Source organism: Camelina sativa, chromosome 14 (assembly GCF_000633955.1).
Source record: "Camelina sativa cultivar DH55 chromosome 14, Cs, whole genome shotgun sequence".
NCBI classification, from domain to species: domain Eukaryota; kingdom Viridiplantae; phylum Streptophyta; class Magnoliopsida; order Brassicales; family Brassicaceae; genus Camelina; species Camelina sativa.
In genome coordinates this window covers 18203749-18215286 of record NC_025698.1, presented here as the reverse complement: position 1 = coordinate 18215286, position 11538 = coordinate 18203749, and the positions used below count along the sequence as shown (strand labels likewise).

The window sequence follows — 11538 nt, the reverse complement described above, 5'->3', positions numbered from 1 at the left end:
AACTGGAAGGCTCTTAAAACCAAAGAGATTGCTGCACTTCAACTCATTCAGCATGTTGTTGCAGACATCATCTTTGATAAAGTCCTCTCTGCAACTTAAGCACATCAAACCTGGAAAATCTTGGAGCAATCCTACCAAGGTAATGAAAAAGTCAAAACTGTTAAACTTCAATCTCTAAGAAGAGAGTTTGAAAATCTGAAAATGAAAGAAGGAGAAAAGATCAAAGCATATTTTGACAGGATCCAAGCTGTAGCAAATCAAATGAGAGCATTAGGAGAAGGCAAAACTAACTTTGATTTAGTTGTCAAAATGCTTGCTTCTATGCCTAAAAGCTATGTTTCCTTCTCCTCTCTAATTGAAGAAGCAAAGTAGAGAAAATGAGTGGAAAATGCAGAAGCCGAGGGAGGGATGCTCAGATTCAGATCAGATAATAAAAATCGCTCATATAGGGTTGTATGTTGTGCTCAGACACGTATACAATGGTAAGATGCTACGGTTACTCACCTTTCTTTCCTGGCATCGGATCATGTGCCATTGTATATTCAGTTATCACGAGAGGGGAAGAAGAATCCTCTAAGACGTCCGTTTAGGTTTGAGGCAATCTGGTTGACTCATCTAGGGTTTAAAGATATGTTGGTTAACTCGTGGGATGGTAGCATTAATATGCAAGCCACACTGAAAGGGTTGCAGAGGACATTGCGTAAGTGGAATAAGGAAGTGTTTGGTGATGTTCAGAAGAAAAAGGAGAAGTTAATAACTGAGTTAAAAGTAGTGCAGACTTTGGAGACCAATCATATAGATGATCTGTTAAGTCGGGAAGCTGAACTTCAGGGAGAGTTTGACTTGGTCTTAGAGCAAGAAAAACTCCTCTGGTTTCAAAAATCCAGGGAGAAGTGGATTGTTTATGGGGACCGTAACACAAGTTACTTTCATGCGTCGACCATCATTAGAAGGAGGCGTAATAGGATTGAGATGCTCAAGAATGATGTTGGGGCTTGGGTCTCTGATGGTGAGGAGTTGGAGGCGCTAGCGTTAGACTATTATAAGAGATTATATTCTCTTGAGGATGTTGACCCAGTGGTGGAGAGCCTCTCGTCAGATGGCTTTATGCGGATATCTCATGAGGATCAGGTAGTCTTGAGTAAGCCTTTCTCGGGACTGGAAGTAGAGAAGGCTATCAGAAGCATGGGCCGTACAAAGCTCCTGGTCTGGATGGCTTTCAACCAGTCTTCTATCAGAAAAATTGGGATGTGGTGGGAGAATCTATCACACGTCTTGTGTTGGAATTTTTTCGAATAGGAGTTTTACCACCTGAGCTCAATGATGCAGTTGTAGTGTTGATACCGAAGGTGGTTAAGCCAGAGAGGATTGCTCAGTTTCGGCCAATTAGCTCGTGTAATGTGTTATTTAAAACAATTACGAAAGCCATGGTTGAAAGACTGAAAGGAGTTATGACTCGAGTTTTTGGTCCAGCCCAGACAAGCTTTATCCCAGGTCGGCTGAGTTTGAATAATATAATAGTCGTGCAAGAGGCGGTACACTCTATGAGAAGGAAGAAGGGTAGGAAGGGATGGATGCTCCTGAAGTTGGATTTGGAGAAGGCGTACGATAGGATCAGAGGGGACTTCCTTGAATATACGTTGAAGGTTGTTGGTTTCTCAGAGGTATGGGTGCACTTGATAATGCAGTGTGTTACAGGTCGTCTATGACCCTGTTATGGAATGGGGAAAAGACGGAATCATTTAAGCCATTGTGTGGGTTACGGCAGGGAGATCCTTTGTCTCCTTACTTATTTGTCTTATGTATGGCGAAATTATGCCATTTGATTGATGACTCGGTTATGCGGAAAGAGTGGAAGCCGATTAAGATATCAAGAACAGGATCTCAATTGTCCCACATTTGCTTTGTGAATGATTTAATTCTATCTGCAGAGGCATCAGTGATAAGGACTATTGGTTATGGAGTCCTTCTTAATGTCCCACTGTCAAGTGATAAGGACTATGCACCATGTTCCCACCCTGCTTATGAACGTGGATTCGACTCCCATTTGATTCCCTTGTGATTTGTTACTTCTTTGCTCAAGTTTTTAACATTTTTTGGATATGTGGTCGAACTTTCTATACCTTTTATCTACCCTTAAGTCTGCTTGTATTCTTCTTGTATCTTGCCCTTTGTTGGCTAAACCTTTAAACATTGTACTCATTTGCCTGCTTAAATGAATGAATAAGAGGTTTGCACAAAAAAAAAAGGAGATCAGTCAGTTTTACTTTTTCCATTCCAAAAAAAATATTTAAAACAATTAACTCAATAATAATTTAACGCCCGTAACTTAGAAACGTTTGTGTGTTTGGTGTCGTGCGACACCAAGGGGTGCCAGTCGACACTAACGACGTTTTGGGTTAGACGGTTTGGTTCTTTTTCCGGTTTTGTGTAGTTTAGCGGTTTTGGAGGAACCCTAAACTTTCCCTATAAAAGGTGAATGCCCTCTTCGCTTTGGGGTTCCCTTCCCAGCCATTTTCTTGTCCTAGAGAATAGAAGAGAGATTTGGGTGTCTTCGGAGGTTAGGGAGGTGAGGAGATGGTTTTGGGGATGGGAATGAAGGGAATTGATGATGTTGTGTCCTCAGATTTTGTCCCTAAACCAAGGTAAGTGGTTGATGTTAGGCTTATCTAGGGTTTTGGGATGATTGTGGTGGATTTGTGATGGGTAAGATTGACTGAGAAGAATTCATGGGTTGTTTTCCTTAGTTGTTGCCTTGTGAGGATATATTGTTTGTGATTATTCGTATGGGAAGTGAGTATTATGGAGAGTTAGGTTTTTGCGGCCAAAAGGGGCTGAAGGAGAAGCCTAAATTGTGGTTTCTGGGTTGGTTTCGTTCGACACCATGGTGGTGTTGGTCGATACCAACACTTACGTACAGACAGCGCGGATTGGTCCGAGATAACAAATTCGAGGCAACGTTTGGAGGATGAAACGGAGTTCAATTTGGCTGAAATTTGGTGGAAAGCTTTGTGGTGCTATAGGTTTCATATCCAGCGGTGGATTGGTGGATAGTTTGTGAATTAGCCGGAGGTTAACATAGACCTTTGGTGATAATGTTGGGGTGTCGAGCGAGACCAAGGTGATGTGGGTCGACACCAACATTTTGTTGTGTGTTTGGGTCATAGGAGAATAACAGGAGTTACGTTTGGATGAGGAGAGATCGACGGAAGTGATGCTGTGGGCGTCGGTGTTGATCGACACCAGGGGAGTGTCGATCGACACCATGTGTGTTGGATCACAAGTGGTTCATTGGGTGACGATTGACACCAGGTAGAGGTGCCAATCGATACTGGAGGAGTTGATAGTGAAACGTAGTAGTCGTGGAGAAGGTTGTCCGTGGCTAGACGAAATCAAATATTTCAGTCCACCTCTCTTGTTACTCGGTCGCTAGGGATGGTTGGTTGTGTGACTCAGTAACTAGATGAGATGGGGTTGGTGTATTTGTTGGAGTTTTTGTAATGAGCAATTTCTACGCCGGTTGTCTCGTGGGAATTATGGGGTTCTAGTGAGATTGTTTCTTGTGGTTCCAGTGCAAGGATTGAGAATCCGGATACAGTCATTTTAAACATGTTAAAAATGAGAATATATTTGATATTATAAATTCTAATAGAGAAACTAATAATTCTTTTTTCACATTTAGTGATCTAAAGCAGAATTTTTTTTAAAATATATATATTAAAAAGGTAATTAGTTTTGTAAAAAATATTTTCAAAAATAAACATATGAAGTTTTGTCCAAAAAAAAAAGAAAACATATGAAGTTAGTTTTTAACACTATAATAAAATAATAATAAATAATCATGTAACACTTCAGATTAATTTTTCTATCATTTTGAAACTTACGATAATTAAAAAGAAAAAGAAAAAAAACAACACTGATATTTTTGCCATTCCCTATATAATAAAACAGAAGTACACAACTTTTTTGTAGACTATATAATTTTTATAAGTTGGTTACAAAATAGGTTAAATAGATTAAATATATAGGTTGGTTACAAAAAAGGTTATAGATTAATTGGTCAATCTATGAGTTATATAAATACACTTAAGAATATCCCAAAGAATCTTCTTAAAGAGAATATTTCAATAATTTATACAATTTCCAAAATAAAATCTTTAGTATTCCATATATTGTTACCAAATATACTGTTAGGCATAAAAATATATTTTTAGGCGTAAAAAGGAATAAAATCTTTGCAATTTATCATATTTAATCGTGATTTCCGAGATCTTATTTTGCGGTTGAAAATAAAATCTTACTAAAGCACGGGTCATATTAAAAAACTTTCACCAAACATGTTCGAAAATTAAAATAAAAACAAACAACAAACATAACTATTTCTCATACATGAAATTACAAAATTAACAATAGAAAACTTATAAAATATATGTCTTTCAAGCCATCATAATTAAAACTTACTAGATTTTATTGCATAATGTTTTATCCAAAAAACTTTTAAAAATAATCATATAAATTATATTTTATTTTAAAATTATAATATAGTTAAAAGAAATTACGGATCTAAATCTAGTATTATTTATTTCAAAAAATAGTTTGATAACGAACATGTTGTCGTCTTGTGAGGGGGTCTTGTTACGGCGGCCCATAAAGAAAATGATTGTGCATTTGTTTTCATTATTTTTGTATATATATTTGATTTTCCATTACATTTGTAGCACGTTGTGAAAACTATTTGACACAATTCTATCTACACCACACTTTTAAAGATTCCACTAAATTTTAATGAACTTTATTTCTTTTAAAGTGGACAAATTTATTATCACGTATATTTTTGAAAATGATAAAATAATATTTATGCGATATAAGAGTACTGTTATAATTATATAGTGGAGAATGTTGTTATAATTAAAAAAACTAATTAATTGGAAAAATGTTTTCTAGCCAAGTTCTTACTTGGGTTAATCAACCATATATATAGAAGAAGTGCGTTCGGTGAACGCTTCGCCACGTTAGATACATTAGGATGTGATGCGACACACCAAAAATTATTATCATCACGTTCATATACCAAAAGATAGACTGCAACTGGGTATAGTATGCTCTTTTGCCATTTAAACTTGCTCTGATTAAAATTTAGATCAAATATTCTGTTAATAGAAATACTAATTTCAAAAGTGATTGGAGAAATTTTTTATCTTTTGGAAAATACACTCTTAGTATGGAGATATAAAATGCTGAAAGGTTTTTGAAGTTTAAAAAGGTGAAAAAACAACAAAACAAATGAATGGAAAAGTAATGATCTGGAGGGCCAACGCCCATACTCAAAAATTGTTCATTGTTGCATAGCTTCATCCTAATTTTGTAATACGGCTGCAGATTTTCTTTCCGATTGAGCATCCTTGCATTGTTCAACAAATTTTGTGAAATAATCCGATCCGTTTTTTTCTTTTTAATATCCTAGTAACTAGTTATCACATACTCACTAGCAACCTAACCTCAATCAAACAACAATGGATAACATAACCAACATAACTCATGTCATTAAACGGACAAAATGAATATCAAATAACCAACAACAATCCGTTCTAGACAGTTAAGTTCTACTCTATCATCATATCAGAGACACAAAGCAATCAACCAAGCCTCTAGAACATCCTCCCCTTCATAGCCCTGATTCCACGATCACACTTTGCCTTTACCTGTGCCACAACACAAAATAGAGACGTAAGTATTACCAGAAATACTTAGTAAGGCAATCCTTCCATCTATTGGGCTATACACACAAGCAATAAGATCTCCTCATACCACAATCCATAAAAAAACAAAACAAGCCAGACAATACACAAAACAATCACAAGATCAGCCGCTTCTGAAAGATGGTGTCGATCGACATGTGTCGAATCCTCTGGTGTCGACCAACACACACCTTATGTTGATCGATGCCTCCTTGTTATTCCCAAAATCTCTAATTGCATCGACCGACACCTCCACATGGCGCCTATCGATGCTCATAGGTTTCTCGCGCCGTCTTCGCATTGGTGTCGACCGACACACTCCTTGTGTTGATCGACACTCTTGCCAACCATCACTTCTCCTCGATCAGAAACTCTGAATCTCGCCTCCAAAATTCTCCAATTCGTCCCACACGATCTCAGGAACGAATCCAACCCTCATGAGCCACAAATATGCATATAATTCAAAGGAAAACAATCACATAACACTCAAAATTATAGAAACAGAGATCTTAGCTTAGATAAGTCATGGTCATGCATTCACCTTTGCCAAAACAAGAGATCTAAGCCCCAAACGACGAAGCTAGCACCATAACACCCTTCCCACACGTCCTTAGCCTTGAAAACTCACTCTACAGGAAGAAAACTCACCAACAGAGACAAAAATCTCCAAAAACTCAAAAACGCTCTTCGGAAAACTCTCTCTTCTCATTTTCTCTCTAGAAGTGTCAAAAACGGCTAAAGAGATGAAGGAAGTCGAGTTTTCTCTTTTATACTCGCGTCTAGGGCTCCTTTAGACCAACCACGTAAATTGGAGAATTTAAAATTGAACCGATTTGACCAATCCGCATAAAGTATCGATCGATACCAATACCTGTATCGATCAACACCTTTACCGAATTTCTACAATTTGATTCGCGGGTGTTACACTTTGTTTAAGATAGAAACAATTCAGAAATATTAAATTGTGAGGATATTTATAAATTTTGTACAACGTTTACTCATGTCCTAACCAATTTTCTTAAGATATACTAAATCTCATCATATGGATACTCGAATACACCTATATTGGGTGGTCATCTGATCCCAAGGCCACCGTGCCTAGACCGTCTGTACTGCCTAATGAATGAAATATAGGTTCACCATCGAGTAGAAGTGTCTTTACTCTTCAATATTCATTGGCTATATGACAAAAGCAAAAATCATTGACATAAAAATTTCGCCGAACAAACAAATTCGACCGGCTATAAAATATAGTTCTAACCCAAAATATACAAATGAGTTATATAAATATATAATTATCACTACTTTCCTACCATTTATATTTTGTAATAGAATAATATGAAAAATTTATGTCAAATGTCAATGATCTATAAAAGATAAGAGAAAAAAAGAAGAAGAAACAATCTTGTGACCACCATAACACCTTTTTCCTAGAGATATGTCCATTTCCTGGTTTCGTCGTCAGCTAGTCAAGATTTTTTCGTGTTCTATATTTGCCGAAATATGTTATCTCCTTTACTATATATTGAGATGTTTGCCTTCGTTTACCATTTTATCTTCTTACCCAACAATTCTATTGTACAGCATCCAAAGAAACGTAATAATTCATATACAGTTTTTATTTCTTTATACGTGTAAATTAATATTTTTCTTTATTGTAAATATAAACAATATGTATATATTGTAATTTTTTTGTAGATATAAACAATACCTTAATGCCTTAAATTAATTCGTAATTATTTCAGTTAAAATATATTAATTTATGAAATAATTGAATAATTCGAATTAGTTTATATTCTTTCAGTTCAAAAATTCAATACAATTTCAGTTGAGTTCAGCTCATTTAAACGGGAAAAGTCCTAGGATATATTGGTTTAAATACAAATTTCTATCTTTCTAAAATATATATATATATATATATATATATAACAAAGTTTTAAAGATTTTTCCTTTTACGAGAGTGTCTTTTCTTTATAAGGATTTTTGTCCAGTCTTTTAATATGTTTTCTTATATTGTTTTTCTTTTCATTAATACGTACAGAGAGATTGCCGACAAAAATAAAGTTTGAAGAAATGAGCTACAAACCGTTAAATTTGCTAAATATAATGATTTTTTGGTATCACTATTTATTGAACCAATTAAGTAATCGTCGAACCAATCTATTATTTTTGTGTTTTAAATCAGTGTATTAAATCAATAATTGCGTCAGTTAAGACTCGACTAACCAACAACCTCTCAAAAACTAGATTTATACGATTAACAACGATGCTACCTACGTACCAACCAATTCACAAAATCTATAAGACTAAAAATGTTGGTCCCGGTTTCGGTAAAAAGAGAAGAGACTCGTTTTAATTGTTTCCACACAAATCTTATACCCTACCATACCAATTCTCAGGCTTTAATATGATAATGTCTTAACAGTGCTAATTAATGGATTTTTTTATTTATTTTTGACATATATTACAAAACTTATTAATACACGTGATGAAATTGTCATCCACATATGGTTGTGTCAGAAAGATTGGCCATTTTTACGTGTGACCCTTTTGTGGTAGGTGTCCACTACTTCCTACGTTGACACTTCTGTATAGAGAAAATATCTAGTGGAAACGAACAATATCAAAATCAATGGTGTCAAAAGAAGAACAGTAAATCAAATCTTGTTAAAAAACATTATGTTTCTAAGTGATAAGATGTGTTTGTAAAATACATGTAGAGGAGATCGTAGGCTAGACAGTATGGTATTGGTATGGAACAAATTCATGATTTTAATGAGACACGTTTTTAAAGAACATCTTGTTTGTCTCTTTAAAAGTTTCTACATTTTTGAGTAAGAATTAGAATATATACATATATATATATATAACTTGGAGTTGAAATTTTTCTGTGGTCCAACCAAAACGAAAATAGATTAAAAAGTTTCTATAAATTATAAGCTGGAAGTTATACAAAGGCTGCAAATCGTGATTAACAAACTGAACCAGCTGAATAGGTTGAATAATGATGGACTGAATAAAAATGAGCTGAACCATCAAAATGAGGTGAAGGAATTGAACGAGCTGAAAAAACTGCAGAGAAATAAATTAGTATGCTAAATGGTGACCATTAAGTTGAATAGCTGAATACAAAAATATAATATTAAAAATCTATTTATAATAGTATCAGAAATTATATATATAACTAAATTATATATTTAAATATAAGAAATTAAAAAAAAATAAAAAAACTAATATATTATTAATTCATATTTGGAAATAAATATTTTATTACAAAATATTATATAAAATAAAATCTAACGTTGCTGACGAACACTACGTCGACTTGCAGACCATATTTGCTCAGCAATTTGATCGCGGACGATCTTCATATAATTTCCATCGTGTGTTTCTTCTTCCACTCTAATACCTTGATCATCATTCACATCATCATTAACATTTTGCTGCCCATATGAAACATCACTATCTTTATCAGCTTCTTCAAAGTCATCATCTTCAATATTATTCTTGCGAATAAAATTATGAAGTCCCATTGTAGCAAATATAACACGTCTTTGTACTGCAATATTATACCTTGGAAATTCATTTAAAACTCTCCATTTTTTCTTCCAAACTCCAAATGTACGTTCAATGACTGAGCGAAGGGATGCATGCCATCTGTTAAACATCTCCTTGCTATTCCTTGGTGGCTCACCATAGAAAAACTCTTGTAGATGATACCTTGTGCCAACATTACTTTGCTTTCTATACGGAGCCAAATATCCACGTTTGTTGGCATAACCAGAATCTACAAGATAGTATTTGCCTTCCGCAGGGGTAGGAAACATAGTATCATCAGGAATCGCTGTTGATAACACACGCGCATCATGAGCTGATCCCGCCATACCAACAAGCAATATGTAGAAAAGCATATCAAAGTCGCACATTGCCAAGACATTGAGACTCGTACTTCCTTTGCGGTTCACAAATCTAATGGTTTCTTGTCCTGGAGTCACCATAACAGGTACATGAGTCCCGTCTAAAGCTCCTATGAATCCACTAAAGTAAGGCCAATAGCGTTTATCTCTTTGTAGACGGTTTGATATAGCTTCAAGTTCTTGGGTAGTTCTTGGTCGTATGTAGTCCACAGCCATTCGTTCCATTGCTCCAAGAACTTCATGAAACTTCCGACATATTGTTTCTTGTGCATGACCAAACCTTAGACCAATGTCACCTTGAGAGTCATTCTGGCCACAAATCATAAGAAAGATTGCAACACTCTCATCAACAGCCATATTTTGAGTGTCTTGTAAGCTATACCTCCCTTGTAATATTTCACACAAACGCTGAAATGCCACTGTATTCATTCGTACAAGCTTTCGACATGAAATTTCACTAGCATAGATTTGCTTTCGAATCATGGCCCATCCACTGCCTCTATCTTGAGTTTCTGGTTCTTTGCAGAAGAATTTGCCATAATATTCCATCAATGGAGAAATGTCGGTCTCTAAGATTTCAGCTTCTTCAAGTAAAATCAGTTCAGCTATTTCTTCATCTAATAGATTTTCAATACCTCTCAAATGTAATTCTGCAATACGAAATACCTAGAAAAAACCAATGTTGAGATATTAATATATATACATATACGTATAAAATTGTTTGACATATATATATATATATATAAAATTGTAGAAAACAAAATAATACCTTAGAATCCTCCGTAGCTTTAGAACTTGATGATGGACCAGCCTTTCGTTTATTTCTGATTTGAAAAAAAAAAACACCATTCATTCTAAACACCATGATTGCTTCACTTGTTTTACTACTAATAATTAAATGTTTATTTGATGGATATTTAAAAACTTGAACTTCTAAATGACAAAGATACAGCAAGTTAATGAAACCAAACGAGAAACTAACACTAACTTAAAATAGCGTTTGCTAACTAATCAAGTCACTGAAACTAAACAATAGGAGTCTAATACAAATCAAAATACATAGGGAGCTAGAGATATTACCTTTCACTCATGACTTCGATTGTTTTTGATAAGAAAAGTTAAACCAATATTTTTGTGAAGATAAAGCTTGGTGAGAGCATTGTGTATTTGTAATAGGGACTGATTTTACGTACATGAGTATCTTCTATTCGTAACAAATTATCTAATTGAATGGATTTAGTTTTTGAATTTCCTAGATTCTCTAAACAAAAAAATATTGAACATTAATAATTCATGTAAAAGTTAATTTTCCAAAAGAAAATAAATAAATAAATAGAATTCGTCAAACATTTGTTTGTTACATTATTTCTTTAAATGATAATTATAAACTATAAACATAATAAAGATAATTAAATAATTAAACAGATTTATTAGATAAAAAACCATGAAAAACAAAATTATTCGATTACATTCTTTTATTAGCAAGAGCATTAAAATAAAAATAAAAATAAAAATAAAAATATTAAATCCTAGAAGGCTAGAACATAGAACAACAACGAACGCATGCATGTTTCGTTTATTGAGTTCGGGGAGACAATCCAAGCAAAGTCGAAAAGCTAGTCCCTGAAGAACCATCAGACATTCCATATCCGGGGTATAAACTCGTCGAAGCATTAGCATTTATTCCCGCCATTTGTGAATGAGTGGCTGGAACATAGGGAGTTGTGAAGCTGCTTGTACCTCTTAAATTGATATTATCACACGGATAACCATATCTATCAACGCCAACAAGCTTTTCCAAGAAATGAATTTTGTTCTCTTCATTCCGTAATTTCATAAATCCATCACGAACGTCTTCGTCGTTCATCAACAACCTATTTGCT

The 11538-nt window shown here is 34.5% G+C and overlaps 1 protein-coding gene across 1 annotated transcript; it reads right to left on the bottom strand.

Annotated features, from left to right (window-relative positions):
* Nucleotides 9035-10746, bottom strand: LOC104743739. The gene is made up of 4 exons (XM_010464786.1): nt 10736-10746; nt 10425-10479; nt 9778-10321; nt 9035-9717 (listed from the first exon to the last, which is right to left on the bottom strand). The coding sequence occupies exons 1-4, from the start codon at nt 10744-10746 to the stop codon at nt 9035-9037; spliced, it is 1293 nt and encodes a 430-aa protein (XP_010463088.1).